Source organism: Salmo salar, chromosome 01 (assembly GCF_965601325.2).
Source record: "Salmo salar chromosome 01, fSalSal1, whole genome shotgun sequence".
In the NCBI taxonomy this organism is placed as follows: domain Eukaryota; kingdom Metazoa; phylum Chordata; class Actinopteri; order Salmoniformes; family Salmonidae; genus Salmo; species Salmo salar.
The window spans coordinates 176,270,147-176,288,180 of NC_138291.1; the positions used below are offsets into that span (position 1 = coordinate 176,270,147).

Sequence of the window (18,034 nt, forward strand, 5' to 3'; positions counted from 1 at the left end):
AGGATGGAACTCTCTAACGTCAACTTTTCACTGATACAACCCACCCATTCCAAGATACCTGAAATAATTCAAACACTGCCCTGGAAGAGGGGTCTCACTGTTTAATACGCCCTGTCCACTCTGATGACACGTAACATTCTCCAGAGTTCACTGGCCTTATTCAAAGACCCCCCTCCCCCCCCAAAATATGTTTCCCAAAGTACACTTCGGCGATCAATGAAATCATATTTCTACAAGAGACTGAACTTGAATTTCTACATGGGCTGTTACAGATTATAAATGGTGCATCTAAGGACAAAGTCTTAATAGACTCCCTTCTGTACTTCACTACTCTAATACCTAATGCTCAACCGTGGCGTACATACAACACGTTCCTGGTGGCGTTACTAGCTGGGTTTACGATGGTCGGGCTCCGCGCGGTGCTCTGCATCATGTTGCCTGTCAGCGTGGATACACAAAGGGACGTGGAGACGGTCTGAAGCAGGGCCAGGGGTTTGCCGTGAGCAGCCACAGCTGGACCCTTCCCTTGGCCCACAGGCTGTTTCTCATCTGCCTGTTTATAATATATCTCGGAGAGAGGATGGCTCTCTCTTTCTCTCTTGTCTCTCTCTCTCTCTTCTCTCTCTCGCTCGCTCTTTCACGCTCTCTCGCTTTCCCTCTCTCTCTCTCTCTCTCTCTCTCTCCCTCACTCGCACTCTTTTCTCTTGCAGCAACTGCTTGCTTGGGCTTGTGTGGAAAAGATGATTTCATATTTGTGAAGCTGGTATTGAGGGACCATTTGGTAGTGACCTATATCGTGTTGATTGGCTGATTTTAAGGTGATGAAAATATGATGAATTAATAAAGACATTGGTTACGTCCCAAATAGCACCCTATTCCCTAGATAGTCCACTACTTTTGCAAGGCTCTGGTCAAATGTAGTGCACTATATTCAGAAGGGATATAAGCGTAATTAGGGATGCGGACACAGAGGTAGAAATGGATGCAACAGAGTCTACCCTGAAAAATAATCAAATACTTTTTTTTGGTCTGAAAAGCTGTATGCTGTAATTATAAAGTTAAGTTGTTTCGATCTAACAATAGGACAAAACGTCTCAAATAGCACCCTATATAACAAATAGTACACTATACCATTTGGTACAATTTGGGATGTACATTTAGTTTTTATAAAAAAACTTGAATGAAGTCATGTGAAAAAGTCCTCCACATGTGCTACACAAATCCATGTACTGTATGGTAATCCATTGCTGTGGTTCTACCTACCTTTCCAGGGTCACACTCTGTGCCATCCATGGGTGGGTCCAGTTTGGTTTTACAATCCTTCTCTCCATCCACCCGGCACCACAGCCCTGAACACATCACATACTGAAACACACACGCACACACACACACACGCACGCACGCAAGCACGCACGCACGCACACACACACACACACACACACAGAGAAATAAAGTTTATTGACATACATTTTTATGATGCTGTCTATGTTTATTTACTTGAATCACTGTTAAAAAATGTTATATGTGCTTTATGAAGGACACACTGTATAAAAGAGTTTTCAATGCATCATGGAAATAGGTGTTATTGGAAAATGACAAAATAAAAAAGTATTGGCACTCACTACTACTCTTCACAATGATGTCCAATCCATCAAATCAAACTTTATTAGTCACATGCGTCGAATAGAACAAGTGTAGACATTACCGTGAAATGCTTACTTACAAGCCCTTAACCAACAGTGCAGTTCAAGAAGAGTTTAAGAAAATATTTATCAAATAATCTAAAGTAAAAAGTAACACAGTAAAATAACAATAACGAGGCTATATACAGGGGTACAGGTTAGTAATGAGGCTATATACAGGGGTACAGGTTAGTAATGAGGCTATATACAGGGGGTACTGAGTCAGTGTGCAGGGGTACAGGTTAGTAACGAGGCTATATACAGGGGTACCGGTACTGAGTCAGTGTGCAGAGGTACAGGTTAGTAACGAGGCTATATACAGGGGTACAGGTTAGTAATGAGGCTATATACAGGGGTACAGGTTAGTAACGAGGCTATATACAGGGGTACAGGTTAGTAATGAGGCTATATACAGGGGTACAGGTTAGTAACGAGGCTATATACAGGGGTACAGGTTAGTAACGAGGCTATATACAGGGGTACCGGTACTGAGTCAGTGTGCAGGGGTACAGGTTAGTAACGAGGCTATATACAGGGGTACCGGTACTGAGTCAGTGTGCAGAGGTACAGGTTAGTAACGAGGCTATATACAGGGGTACAGGTTAGTAATGAGGCTATATACAGGGGGTACCGGTACTGAATCAGTGTGTGGGGGTACAGGTTAGTAATGAGGCTATATACAGGGGTACAGGTTAGTAACGAGGCTATATACAGGGGTACAGGTTAGTAACGAGGCTATATACAGGGGTACCGGTACTGAGTCAGTGTGCAGGGGTACAGGTTAGTAACGAGGCTATATACAGGGGTACCGGTACTGAGTCAGTGTGCAGGGGTACAGGTTAGTTGAGGTAATTTGTACATGTAGGTAGGGGTGAAGTTACTATGCATAGATAATGAACAGCGAGTAGCAGCAGTGTACAAAACAAATGGAGGGGGGGGGGGGGTCAATGTAATAGTCCGGTGGCCATTTGATTATTTGTTCAGCAGTCTTATGGCTTGGGGGTAGAAGCTGTTAAGGAGCCTTTTGGTCCTAGACTTGGCGCTCCGGTACCACTTGTCGTGCGTTATTAGAGAAAACAGTCTATGACTTGGGTGACTGGGGTCTCTGACAATTTTATGGGCTTTCCTCTGACACCGCCTATTATATAGGTTCTGGATTGCAGGAAGCTTGACCCCAGTGATGTACTGGGCCGTACGGTCTACCCTCTGGAGCACCTTACGGTCAGATGCCGAGTAGTTGCCATACCAGGCAGTGATGCAACCAGTCAGGATGCTCTCGATGGTGCAGCTGTATAACTTTTTGAGGATCTGGGTACCCATGCCAAATCTTTTCAGTCTCCTGAGGGGGAAAATGTTTTGTCGTACCCTCTTCACGACTGTCTTGGTATGTTTGGACCATGCTAGATCGTTGGTGATGTGGACACCAAGGAACCTCTGTGCTTTAGGTTTCAGACCCCTACTAAACTTAATGTCATTAATCTCTCCTGAACACATTCTGTACGTAAACTGAAGAATCTGTCTCGACGGGATGGAATGCGTAGGATAATGATCAAACAGTAGTTCCGCTGCTTGGGTTTTCATCGCTGATGACTCGAAATCATTGGCCACTTTAATAAATGGATCACTAGTCACTTTAATAATGCCACTTTAATAATGTTTACATATCTTTTGTATATACTGTATTTTATACCATCTATTGCATCTTGCCTATGCCGCTCGGTCATCGCTCATCCATATATTTATATGTACATATTCTCATTCCATCCCTTTAGATTTGTGTGTATTAGGTAGTTGTTGTGAAATTGTTAGATATTACTTTTTAGATATTGCTGCACTGTCGGAACTAGAAGCACAAGCATTTCGCTACAGTCGCATTAACATCTGCTAACCACATGGATGTGACCAATACAATTTGATTTGATTTGATTATTTGGATGTATCAGGATTGGGCGAAGGTCACAGATTATTTGGATGTATCAGGATTGGGCGAAGTTCACAGATTATTTGGATGTATCAGGATTGGGCGAAGGTCACAGATTATTTGGATGTATCAGGATTGGGCGAACGTCACAGATTATTTGGATGTATCAGGATTGGGCGAAGGTCACAGATTATTTGGATGTATCAGGATTGGGCGAAGGTCACAGATTATTTGGATGTATCAGGATTGGGCGAAGGTCACAGATTATTTGGATGTATCAGGATTGGGCGAACGTCACAGATTATTTGGATGTATCAGGATTGGGCGAAGGTCACTGATTATTTGGATGTATCAGGATTGGGCGAAGGTCACAGATGATTTGGATTGGGTGTAGGCGGTGCTTAAACTTCGACTGCTTTGCGTGTGTGGTGAAATTAGCAAAAGGGGGGCCGGGGAGCCTCAGGCGATGCTCCTCAGCCCGGAGCCTCCGGCGACGGGGGGGGGGGGGTACTGTCACGTCCTGACCAGTGAAAGAGGTCATTTGCCATAGTAGTATGGTCAGGGCGTGGCAGGGGGGTTTGTTTTGTATGTATTTTGGGTTTTCTGTTTCTATGTGGGTTTGTTCTAGTTGTCTATTTCTATGTGTTGGTTTTCATGTTCGGGTATGGTTTCCAATCAGAGGCAGGTGTCTTTCGTTGTCTCTGATTGGAAGCCATACTTAGGCAGCCTGTTTTTCCTTTGGGGTTGTGGGTAGTTGTTTTCCGTTCTAGTCCAAGTGTACCTGACGGGACTGTTGTTGGTCGTTTTGTTTTGTTTTTGGTTAAAGTGTATTCATTAAAGAATTAAGAATGAGCACTATCCACACTGCGTCTTGGTCTCCATTCCACGACCCCTGTGACATAAAGGGTGTAGGGTTTACACAGTTAAAGGGTGTAGGGTTTACACAGTTAAAGGGTGTAGGGTTTACATGGTTGAAGGGTGTAGAGTTTACACGGTTAAAGGGTGTAGGGTTTACACAGTTAAAGGGTGTAGGGTTTACATGGTTGAAGGGTGTAGAGTTTACACAGTTAAAGGGTGTAGGGTTTACATGGTTGAAGGGTGTAGAGTTTACACGGTTAAAGGGTGTAGGGTTTACACAGTTAAAGGGTGTAGGGTTTACATGGTTGAAGGGTGTAGAGTTTACACAGTTAAAGGGTGTAGGGTTTACATGGTTGAAGGGTGTAGAGTTTACACGGTTAAAGGGTATAGGGTTTACATGGTTGAAGGGTGTAGGGTTTACATGGTTAAAGGGTGTAGAGTTTACACAGTTAAAGGGTGTAGAGTTTACACAGTTAAAGGGTGTAGGGTTTACACAGTTAAAGAGGCCAGATGCACCAAGAAGCCACCTGTTGGGTGAAGGACCTCTAACTACATACAGGCTTTACTTTAGGCAACCTGTGATTCAAACAACAACACAATGGGCACCCCGCCTACATGCATTTTCACTAATTACACAATCGCAACAAACTCAGGGTTTAATGAGAAAAGAAGGAAAACTGACCTCTTGTTTTCCATTAGCACCTGACAACAATAAAACAACACCTAACATTCTCAATAAAAAACAAACTCATTGGCCCATAAAAACACTTGCAGGCAGGCTCTAAATACAGCTTCACAAGCCCAACGGTGGATAAAAAGCTCACGTCCTCTTCAAACCGCTTGCACTCTAGTGGAAAAAAATCACAATGCCATTTAGGGGGGTGTTTGGTTCGTAAACACAGCGGTTGTCATGGTGCCTGATAACACAGCTTAATTAATGGGTTGCTTTTATGAGATTGCTGAGCCTCTGGGGTACAAACGGGTCCACCGCCGAGGCTGCGCCGGCATCTTATCGTGACAGGACGCGACGTGAGGAACCTCGATTGAATCTTTGGTAATTCTTTATTTAATTTATCTGTCATCCGTTTAAAAACTATTGTTGGTGATTCATGGTGGAGATTAAGGATTCACTCAGAGCGACTGGTGGGAGAGTTCATATGGTTCATATGTCTCAGTTTTTATGAATTAAAGCTTGAGTGGTTATCGAAACAGTAAAAACATTCCCCCCGAGACCTCGGAGGAAGTGATTTGTAGGGTTCTCAGAGAGATAGAGATCTGTTCCTTTCGGAAAGGGAGATATGTTCTGGAACTGATGGATGTGGTTGATACCAGTGTCTCCATAGTAACATGGTGACAAACATACAGTGGCAACCTTGCAAAAAAAGAATAATTCTCTTTCAGTGAGTGTGCCATTGTAACATAAGTAAGAATCGATGAAGTCAAGATCGCTTTGATTTCTGCTATGTAGGAAGTCTATTTTAATTTTAGTCATTTTCTAGTCTTAGAAATATGACATTGTTGTTGTTATCTTAGTAAGGGGAGAACTTCATACATAATCACAAATCTTCGAATGCTTATACTAACCGCACTAACTGTACTATTTTGGGCGTAAATTGAGTATATAGTAGGCTTATTGGTCATAGTATGGATATAGTTAGTATGCCAAAAGTTCCCGGATGTCGTACTACATTTGCCAAAATATGAAGTATACAAGCAGTGGACACTATTTCTGTCAAGCCCTGACCATAGAGAGCCCTTGGTTCTCTATGGTGTTTAGGTCAGAGCGTGACTAGGGGGGTGTTCTAGTCATTGTATTTCTATGTTGGTGAGTTGTATGGTTCCCAATTAGAGGCAGCTGATAATCGTTGCCTCTAATTGGGGATCATATTTAGGTAGCCTTTTTCCCACCTGTATTTTGTGGGATAGTGTTTTGATTAGTGCATTGTGTGCGCTACGAACGGCACGTTCATTTTGGTCTTTGTTGTTTTGTTAAGTTTCACTTTAAAATAAAATATGTGGAACTATACGCACGCTGCACTTTGGTCCCGTCCTTTTGAAGAACGTGACAATTTCCTTGCTTTTAGGGCCCACAATGCAATTCTTCAGAAAATGGGCGTGGCTTCACATCGTTTTCAGATTTGAAGAAAATGGCAGAAAATAGCCGAAGTCCAACGAGAGCGGATACAAATTCATTGCTTTAACTAATTATGACAAATGTTAAGAACATTTTGAACAATGTAATAAAGTAATGACTTTCGAATAAGTTACCTTACACGTTATGTTGGCTGACAATTTGTTAGCTATGCTATCCTTACGAACCACATAGCATATCATTACAGCAGTATGTACCAGATTGTTAGTTAGCTACCTAATGTTAGTTATCTACTAATAAATTAAATCTGCCAGTATATTAACTATATGCTATCTCTAACTAACTACCCAATGTTTATTGACTGGATTATTCCTGTCATTCTTAGCTAAGTGGTAAAGTCATTGTGTGTTCTCAATTGACATCGGGGTGCTTCCGTAAATTCGCTCTGGCTAGCTACTCTGATTTCAGAGCACTCTCAAGCGCAGAATAACTGATGAATTTATGCTCAACACCCGTTGAATATGGCCAGTGTCAGTGTAATTAAATTGTTGCCAGCAGCAGCACAGTTAGTCACCAACACTCTAGATAACATGAAAACTGCCTTACCAGCTCTACTAGGGCGAGTAAAATGATCAGAGTGAGTTGTTCTCTAATTTGTGTCTGGAAGTAGCTAGCAAGCTAGTCAACCCAACTCCTCGGTCAGAGTGTCCAGTGTGCGCTCTGAACGCTCCGAGAGCGAAATGAGTGTCCAGTGTGCGCTCTGAACGCTCTGAGAGCGAAACGAGTGTCCAGTGTGCACTCTGAACGCTCCGAGAGCGAAACGAGTGTCCAGTGTGCGCTCTGAACGCTCCGAGAGCGAAACGAGTGTCCAGTGTGCGCTCTGAACGCTCCGAGAGCGAAACGCTCTGAATTTATGAACTGACAATCTGACAACTCTCTGAGTTTATGAACGCCCAGAGCGGTCTCTGAGCGCCCGCTGGCACTCCAGATTGAATTTAAGAACACACCCAAAGTCGTAAAAAATCTATCTAGTAATTTGTTATGCTAACAAGCTAGTAAGAGGTTGCATAGAAACAGCATCAACTTCCGGTAGACAGGCGAAGCTCTTGTACGCTCATCTGAAAGGATACCGTTTGTTAACAGTACACTAAAATGAACTAATACTATATAGTATGTAGTATATACTCATTAAGTATGTAGTATACAGTATGTTAGCATGGGTATTTCAACACAACTCTTGTCTTTAATAGGGGGGAAATATTTTCTGAACTCAAAACTAGGTACTGATCCCAACCTGCTCTGTTCAGATGTAGGATGACCTCGCGACGCATCCCACACAGAGGTAACAGAGTATAAGCTATGCGCTTTTTGAGGCCATGCTTGGTGTGCTGCAACCTCATGCATACCAATGCACCTTCCCCACTGAAATACATTCAGTTGGCTCCACCATTTTACTCTGTGCTGCTCAGTGTGAATGCACCCTTAGAAAAGAAATGACGCCATTTCCGATACAGCGATGCAGTTCATGCCTTTTGTAATCAACTCCCATTTCCTAGTGCTTCACTCACCTGCATGTTCTGACAGTGGGAGGCGGTGGTTCCGAAGAGGATCTGACACTGTTCATCTGCCGTGTAGGTCATCCCTGGGTGTTTGAATGGCAGGATCACTGAGTTCAAGCTCAGTGGGTCGGTCTGGAGGAGACAACTACTGGCCTTGGACCTACGACACACACACGTGCATGCACACACACGCACATACGCACATACGGACACACACACACACACACACACACACACACACACACACACACACACACACACACACACACACACACACACACACACACACACACACACACACACACACACACACACACACACACACACACACACACACAGGAACGTTCTCTATTGAGTCACTCTCCAATAACCTGGCAAAGAAGTGACTTCCGATTGAGGGCATTTCACGTCACTATGGATTCCTATTGAGGGCATTTCACATCACTATGGCAAATACTATTTGAACCCAGGTCTGGGCTCATAAAGTGTCTCAGAGTAGGAGTTCTGATCTAGGATCAGGACCCCTGTCGATATAATCTTGTTCATTATGATCTAAAAGGCTAAACTGATTTGTGAATATGGGCCAAATTCCCAGCTGCACTGGCTGTACTTTACTACTGTATTATGGTCAACTAATCATCCACAGCTTTCAGCTGTCTCATTCAACCCCTCATTCCTCCAGCAGGTTGGCATTCATTGTCATGAATCTGAAATGAAGACTAAAAATCTAATTTTCGTTTTCATGAATTTTTACAACATAGCCAATTTTGACTTTGCAGCTGGCCCATCTATTGAAAATCGCTCAGGTCTGCCTCCAGGGCAAGATTCATGACAATAAATGTCAACCTGCATTCCTCCACAGCATGACTCTTTTGGCTGTAGTTGATGTTATAAACAAGTCTTTAGACATACATGCGTAACGTCATTGGGGAGAGGAGTGAAACATTGAAGTATGCAGGGTGTCCTGTTCTCTGTGCAAATGGATGACACGTGATAGTGGCAATGGACTTCAAATAACCAATATGAAATTAATAAATATATAAACGTTATTTTAACGTTTAAGTTGGTCAAACTGACAACCAATTAATGAAATGAAATGAATTGAAACATAAATTATCAGGGTGAGAAGGAGGAAGGAAGGAAGGAAGAAGAGGCTAGTTTACCGGAGGAACTTCTCCACGTCGTCACGGCTACAGCCGGACCAGGAAACATCGCCCAGGTTCTGACCTTTGACCCATTCTCCTGACATGATGTGGAGGCCATCCGCACACGACTGGTGGTCGTTGTCGTGACTCACGCCCATGCTACAATCACAGAGAGATAGAAAAAAACATTATTGACTAAGGTTGCAAAATTATAGCCTGGGTACCAGTCTGTTTGTGCCATCATGCCACCCCTTAACACTCCTTATGATGTCATCATACCACAATCCAGGCTAGCAAAATTCCTGAAAATTTCTTACAACTTTTTCCCCCAGAAATCCTGGTTGGATGATTTCTCGAATCAGCAGGGTGTAAACTGTGAGGGAATCCAACATGGATTTCAGAAAAATGTTGCGATACACTATCGACATTATCAAAACCAGAGGACAAAAAAAATACAGCCAACATGGTCCGAGGAGGACACACTAGCATGAAACTATAACCATGTGTCGTTGCCGAAAAACAAGCAAGAACATGAAAAGCGCTGGGAATTAGCAAATAAACATCGGCACAAGTTCACTCAGTCACGGGTATTAAATGCGCCTTGATTCCAGTTGCTGTGGGCAACGAGTCAATGCTCATCTGCTACAGATTTCTATCCAGAGAGGGTAGAGGGAAGGGGGGGATGATGGGTTTCCATTTGGTTGCATCCTCAAGTAGCACCCTAACCCCTACATAGTGCACTACTTTTGACCAGAGCCATATTCCCTACATAGTGCACTACTTTTGACCAGAGCCCTATGGAGCCTTAAGATCTCATAGAGTGGAAATATCTTACTTTAAAAAAAAATGTATGGAAAAATCTCATTTTTAACTGCACTGCCCCTTTAAAGTGGTTTCATTGGCTTGGCTCTCTAGTGCAAATGGGAGACAAAAGTCCAGCAATAAAACATAAAGAAACACTGTTAGAAATTTTTGTGGAAATTATTTTATGTGAGGGTTAAATCAGTGGACCAGGTCATGATTTACTTGAAGCTTGACCCCAAACCCCTCCCTGTCTTGACAGCAAAACCCCCTCTGATATTTTCAAAATATTCTGCACTGCATGTCCATGATGTATTTTAAGTCACTATTCACGTACAAATAAAGCACATATATTATCATAAATCCTATCCCATAATAATAATAGAATCCTTCATTAGCAATATATTCCCAACCTTCAGATCTTAGATAATTCCCTTCATGTCTACATTTGGGCTGGTTTCCTCCCATTTTTCTCCTTTTTTACAGGATTTCCACAGGACAAAGTGAGACCTCCTGGGCCTATTGTGAAATCGCATCAGTGGCTGGTGAGAAAAGATCATGTGCATCAAGGGTCACAGAGGAGGAACAAAGCTTCTCTCTTGTAAAAACACTTTGATAAGGTTACTAAAATGGAGGTGACTCGCAAGCCTTGTCAGGGACCCAACGGCTCAGGACTAAGCCAGGCCTTTCAGATGCTTTCCTTAAACCACCATTGTCTACAGAGGACATGACCCCATCATTACTGAGGAACAAGTCAAACACTGAGTTAGGAGAGAAATGCACAAAACTCTGCAACTTCTGCAAGTTGTTCAGAAACAACTATTGCTAAAGAATTCCCGTTTGTTTCTCTCAAGTCATCAGATGCTAGCGAGCCTGGAGTCTACATAGGAAGGCTAGAGAAGATGTGAAATTCAGGTTCAGCTCAATATGGAACTCTGGTTTCTCTGTAAACCATTCACACCTACTGCAGCCCTCATCCTCCACATACAACACCCGTTCTGCAAGTCGCATTCTATTAAAGTTCCTCTAAGCACACACATCCCTGGGTCGTTCGTCTTTTCAGTTCGCTGCAGCTAGCCACTGGAACAAGCTGCAAAAAACACTCAAACTCTCTTCCTTAAAAGACTCAATCATGGACACTCTTACTGACAGTTGTGGCTGCTTCGCATGATGTATTGATGTCTCTACATTATTGCCCTTTGTGCTGTTGTCTGTGCCGAATAATATTTGTACCATGTTTTGTGCTGCTACCATGTTGTGCTACTGCCATGTTGTGTTGCTACCATGTTGTTGTCATGTTGTGCTGCTACCATGCTGTGTTGTCATGTGTTGTTGCCATGCTATGTTGTTGTCTTAGGTCTCTCTTGATGTAGTGTTGTCCCCGCGGGAGGCCTTTTGCCTTTTGGTAGGCCATCATTGTAAATAAGAATTTGTTCTTAACTGACTTGACTAGTTAAATAAAATAAAAAAACATCCAAACACCACATGCAGATAAAGCAGTCGGCATCTGGACTATGAAGCATCTGATTTGAGGGTTAACGTGACCATTGGTTTTTAATCTCAGTTAGTTCTGCATGACTGGCTATAAATCCCAAATGCTTAGAAGAACATTTTGGGTCACGTCTACTTCAGATTTTTTTTGTAGCCGTTTTATCTTATGTTTTAAAACTGGCAAATTCAATGAGGCCATCCAAGCCATTGCAAAGACTGATACTCTTTGCTATTTTACTCTGAGCTACACAGCTAAAAAGACATCCTTTTTGACTGTCGGACATGTATATTAAGTTTAGTCCCAAATGTATAACAGATGGGATATGCCAAAAGCTATCCGCAAGAGCTTTATTTAAATACGTTTTTTTCCTAAATCAAACATCAGTTTTCAACTTACAGTAACATATCAAATGACATAACGAATATTCCACTTGATTGTATATTTTTGGAGCAATTATAGGATGAATTCTAATGGCAGTTCTAGGCCATTATTCATCTCTTGCACATAAGTGCAATATATTAACAAATTATTTTAAAGGTTTATGGAAAAGAAATAGAGTGAAACACAAATTAAAATGTAGTCAAACGAGAGAGATAGAATGAGAATGTTCACAATAATATTTTGCTATTTTGAGTGGAAGATGATGGATGATGCATTGGATGAATATGTGTAATGACCTCATACAAGACAGCCTTTCTTTTGCACCTTGTGCTTAAAAATACACAGTATTTGTTATTAACTGCAGTAGTAAAATCATTCAAATACAGACAGAAAATATTTACACAAGAAGTAACCTAATATCACACAGTCAACCTCTCATTTCATTTAGTAAGTTCACCATTCTGCCATTCTCACTGTTAAACATCACTACGTCATGGCTTTCACCTTCTGAAGACAGCTCTGTCATGTGTCATGCTACGCTAGCCCTCTGTCATGCTACACTAGCCCTGTGTCATGCTACGTTAGTCCTGTGTCATGCTACGCTGGCCCTCTGTCATGCTACGTTAGCCCTGTGTCATGCTACGCTAGACCTGTGTCATGCTACGCTAGACCTGTGTCATGCTACGCTAGCCCTCTGTCATGCTACGTTAGCCCTGTGTCATGCTACGTTAGCCCTGTGTCATGCTATGCTAGCCATGCGTCATGCTACGCTAGCCTTGTCTCATGCTATGCTAGCCTTGTCTCATGCTACGCTAGCCCTGTGTCATGCTACACTAGCCCACTGTCATGCTACGCTAGCCATGTGTCATGCTACGCTAGTCTTGTCTCATGCTACGCTAGCCCCGTGTGATGCTACGCTAGCCCTGTGTCATGCTACGCTAGCCTTCTGTTGTGCTACGCTAGCCCTGTGTCATGCTACGCTAGCCCTGTGTCATGCTACACTAGCCCTGTGACATGCTTTGCTAGCCCTGTGACATTTGCTTGTCTCATGCTACACTAGCCCCGTGTCATGCTACGCTAGCCCTGTGTCATGCTACGGTAGCCTTCTGTTGTGCTACGCTAGCCCTGTGTCATGCTACGCTAGCCCTGTGACATGCTTTGCTAGCCCTGTGACATTTGCACCCAACGGTATTGACTCTGTAATTAAATTCTGTGTAATTTCACCCCAACTGCCTTTGGAAAGTGACTCAAGATACTTTGATGTCTTTGAGTTGTAGTCCGCATCAGCGTGGCCTTTGTGAAACAACTGCCAAGTCATGACGAACGCGAGCTCTGATCTCTGAGCTCATTTGGCAGAGACAAGTGTGCTCCAGGACTCATCAACTAGTTTTCCTGTTCGCTATCTTGAGACAGATACATCACACACAAACACAGACATACACACACACACACATCTCTAGTTTTGTAGGCTATTGGTGCAGGCACCAGTAGCCAACATGTGAATGCATTTAAGTACATGCAGGCAAATTCATAGGAAGACTCGCATCCCAAGACACATGCTTGCCCATAACATGTCATTAACAATTAAATAACTAGTTAATAATTAGCATTCTAGACTCAGATAACCCCATCTCTGTTGAATCAGTGAATCAGCATGACCAAACTGGGACAAGCACACTACAAAGAAAGCAACCAACTTCGGGCACTGATCTCACCACCCCAGAGACTTCAGTTTGTCCAACAAATCTACAGACATACACAGTTGGATAAACAATAGCTTCACACACACAATCCAATAAACAAAAAGACAAACTGGAACAGCGGCTCCAGCCCTGACAAAGCACAGTGGTGTTTTTGGAACAAAATTCAACCAGAGGATTTTCCTATACAGAGCTAGTGGGGATGATGATGACACATCCTCGGAGGCTTTCATAAGACCAGATGCTATGTTAGCATTAGCGGAGCTGCTCACTCTTTTGCTCTGGGGACCCCATGGAGGGCCCTCTAAGGGCAAGTAGGCTCCTTTGACTCCCCATACCACCATGACTTTACTTAACAGCGTTTTAGGGCTCAATTCAATCCATATCGTGGAAGTTCAGCGTTACTGCGTGATTGAAATTTAAAGGAATGTTCAGCGATACAGACTGAATAGAACTCTTACTCTGTTATCAGGGCATAAAATCCAGTCAGTGCATCTTAGCGATCGATTTCGCTGCTAAATTCAGATACAAAACTACTGCGTAAACTTGTGTCGATAGATTTGTTTCCACACAACTCATGGCATTGCACAGCCAACTGTCTATAGTAATTATAGATGTCCTACCATGTTTGTGAGAGAATTAAGTTGGTTAGCCTTTGTGGTGGATATCGAGCTTGTGAAGCGTGAGGTGAAAATTGGTTAGCCTTTGTGGTGGATATCGAGCTTGTGAAGCGTGAGGTGACAGTTGGTTAGCCTTTGTGGTGAATATCGAGCTTGTGAAGCATGAGGTGACAGTTGGTTAGTGTTTGTGGTGGATATCGAGCTTGTGAAGCGTGAGGTGAGAATTGGTTAGCCTTTGTGGTGGATATCGAGCTTGTGAAGCGTGAGGTGACAGTTGGTTAGCCTTTGTGGTGGATATCGAGCTTGTGAAGCGTGAGGTGAAAATTGGTTAGCCTTTGTGGTGGATATCGAGCTTGTGAAGCGTGAGGTGACAGTTGGTTAGTGTTTGTGGTGGATATCGAGCTTGTGAAGCATGAGGTGAAAATTGGTTAGCCTTTGTGGTGGATATCGAGCTTGTGAAGCGTGAGGTGAAAATTGGTTAGCCTTTGTGGTGGATGTCGAGCTTGTGAAGCGTGAGGTGACAATTGGTTAGTGTTTGTGGTGGATATCGAGCTTGTGAAGCGTGAGGTGAAAGTTGTGGGAGAGGAAAAACTTTACTCACTTGTGGCCCATTTCGTGAGCAATGGTAAAGGCCAGGTTGAGGCCGTTGTCCTCAGCTAGGATGCATTTCCTTCTCTCGCTGCACATGCCGCTCAGGTAGGCAATGCCTGCAATGGAGAACAGGGAAAACAAAATGGTTGACATCTCTAAGGGTGGAATCCGTGGTCCGGAGGGGGCTAGGCCTTTTAAAACACCTGAAAGACATTTTTCCTATTTCCTAATTCTTTGTAAAAAATCTAAGCATACCCTTTTAGCTGTCTGTATCCTACTAACTGGTGGTTATTTTTTAAAGAAACTAAATATGCTTCTCTGCATCTCTTCTAAAAATCTGGGTGAAAGATTGAAAGGAATGTGTCTTATTCATTACATTTAGTTCCTGCTTGCTTTTTCATTTCAGCAGGCATGCCAGCTAAAATAGTTAGATAAGCTAGCTACTCTAACTTGAGTGATAGCCTGAAATGGCTTATTGGTAGCTAGTTATGGGGTTGGGAGATTGGGAACCTATCTGGGCTAGCTAAAGCCAACTTCATAAAAATGCTAGGTGGCTAGTTGTATTACAAAAAATAAATAATATACAGTACCAGTCAAAAGTTTGGACACACCTACTCATTCAAGGGTTTGTCTTTATTTTTACAATTTTCTACATTGTAGAATAATAGTGAAGACATCAAAACTATGAACTCATATGGAATCATGTAGTAACCAAAAAAGTGTTAAACAAATCAAAATGTATTTTATATTTGAGATTCTTCAAAGTAGCCACCTTTTGCCTTGATGACAGATTTGCAAACTCTTGGCTTTCTCTCAACCAGCTTCATGAGGTAGTCACCTGGAATGCATTTCAAATTACAGGTGTGGCTTGCTAAAAGTTAATTTGTGGAATTCCTTTCCTTCTTAATGCATTTGAGCCAATCAGTTGTGTTGGCCCTGTCCGGGGGTATCATCGGATGGGGCCACAGTGTCTTCTGATCCCTCCTGTCTCAGCCTCCAGTATTTATGCTGCAGTAGTTTATGTGTCGGGGGGCTAGGGTCAGTCTGTTACATCTGGAGTATTTCTCTTGTCTTATCCGGTGTCCTGTGTGAATTTAAATATGCTCTCTCTAATTCTCTCTTTCTCTCTTTCTGTCTTTCTCTCGGAGGACCTGAGCCCTAGGACCATGCCTCAGGACTACCTGGTATGATGACTCCTTGCTGTCCCCAGTCCACCTGGCCGTGCTGCTGCTCCAGTTTCAACTGTTCTGCCTGCGGCTATGGAACCCTGACCTGTTCACCGGACGTGCTTGTTGCACCCTCGACAACTACTATGATTATTATTATTTGACCATGCTGGTCATTTATGAACATTTTAACATTTTAACATCTTGACCATGTTCTGTTATAATATCCACCCTGCACAGCCAGAAGAGGACTGGCCACCCATCATAGCCTGGTTCCTCTCTAGGTTTCTTCCTAGGTTTTTGGCCTTTCTAGGGAGTTTTTCCTAGGGAGTTTTTCCTAGCCACCGTGCTTCTTTCACATGCTTTGCTTGCTGTTTGGGGTTTTAGGCTGGGTTTCTGTACAGCACTTTGAGATATCAGCTGATGTACGAAGGGCTATATAAAAATAAATTTGATTTGATTGATTGATTGTTGTGACAAGGTAGGGGTGGTATACAGAAGATAGCCCTATTTGGTAAAAGACCAAGTTCAAATTATAGCAAGAACAGCTCAAATAAGCTTAGAGAAATTACAGTCCATCATTACTTTAAGACATGAATGTCAGTCAATATGGAAAATGTCAAGAGCTTTGAATGTTTATTCAAGTGCAGTCGCAAAAACCATCAAGCGCTATGATGAAACTGGCTCTCATGAGGACTGTCACAGGAACGGAAGACCCAGAGTTACCTCTGCTGCAGAGGATAAGTTCATTAGAGTTACCAGCCTCAGAAATTGCAGCCCAAATAAATGCTTCACAGAGTTCAAGTAACAGACACATCTCAACATCAACTGTTCAGAGGAGACTGCATGAATCAGGCCTTCGTGGTCGAACTGCTGCAAAGAAGCCACTACTACAGGACACCAATAAGAAGAAAAGACTTGCTTGGGCCAAGAAACACGAGCAATGGACATTAGACATAAGATCCAAATTTGAGATGGTTTATTCCAACCGCCGTGTGTTTGTGAGACGCAGAGTAGGTGAACGGATGACCTCCGCATGTGTTGTTCCCACCGTGAAGGAGGTGTGATGGTGAGGGGGTGTTTTGTTGGTGAGACTGTCAGGGATTTTTTTTGAATTCAAGGCACACTTAACCAGCATGGCTACTACAGAATTCTGCAGCGATACGCCTCCCATCTGGTTTGCGCTTAGCTATCATTTGTTTTTCAACAGGACAATGACCCAACACACCTCCAGGCTGTGTAAGGGTTATTTGACCAAGAAGTAGAGTGATGGAGTGCTGCATGAGATGACCTGGCCTCCACAAACACCCGACATCAACCCAATTGAGATGGTTTGGGATGAGTTGGACCGTAGAGTGAAGGAAAAACAGCCAACAAGTGCTCAGCATATGTGGGAACTCCTTCAAGACTGTTGGAAAAGCATTCCAGGTGAATCTGGTTGAGAGAATGCCAAGAGTGTGCAAAGGGTGGCTACTCAAGGCAAAGGGTGGCGACTTTGAAGAATCTAAAATCTAAAATATATTTTGATTTGTTTAACACTTTTTTGCTTACTACATGATTCCATATGTGTTATTTCATAGTTGTGATGTCTTCAGTATTATTCTACAATGTAGAAAATAGTAAAAATAAAGAAACTTTTGACCGGTAGTGTATATATTATTATTATTATATTTTTTATGTATTTTTTTAAACAGGACAAATCTGAGGGAGCACATGCCCCTGTGGGCATGACGACTCTGGGGCATGATGGCTCTGCCTACAATAAACCCTAACCCTACAATAAACCCTAACTCTAACCCTACAATAAACCCTCACCCTACAATAAGCCCTAACCCTACAATAAACCCTAACTCTGACCTTACAATAAACCCTAACTCTAACCCTACAATAATACAGTATTTTCTCCCTTGTCCTCTCCTTTCTCTTCCATCCAGTAATCAAAGTGGTTTCAGGACTTTATTTTAAAAATGTGGATTCGGTTCAAAGGGAAAAAGCCCTCCATTTCATCCACCGTCAGGTAAATTGC

The 18,034-nt window shown here is 42.7% G+C and overlaps 1 protein-coding gene and 1 long non-coding RNA gene across 2 annotated transcripts in view; one reads left to right on the forward strand and one right to left on the reverse strand.

Annotated features, from left to right (window-relative positions):
* LOC106571837 (A disintegrin and metalloproteinase with thrombospondin motifs 19) overlaps positions 1-18,034 on the reverse strand; it is a 119,655-nt gene that overhangs the window by 65,550 nt on the left and 36,071 nt on the right. Inside the window, exons 8-11 of the mRNA XM_014145308.3 lie at positions 14,853-14,958; positions 9,276-9,416; positions 8,122-8,272; positions 1,264-1,365 (exon numbers count right to left, since the gene is read on the reverse strand). Of these exons, the coding sequence (XP_014000783.1) occupies positions 1,264-1,365; positions 8,122-8,272; positions 9,276-9,416; positions 14,853-14,958 (500 nt within the window). The remainder of the gene's footprint in view (positions 1-1,263; positions 1,366-8,121; positions 8,273-9,275; positions 9,417-14,852; positions 14,959-18,034) is intronic.
* Positions 4,837-17,660, forward strand: LOC145858575 (uncharacterized). Its single transcript, XR_014379007.1, has 2 exons — positions 4,837-5,515; positions 15,991-17,660. It is a non-coding gene; the product is annotated as an uncharacterized LOC145858575 (long non-coding RNA).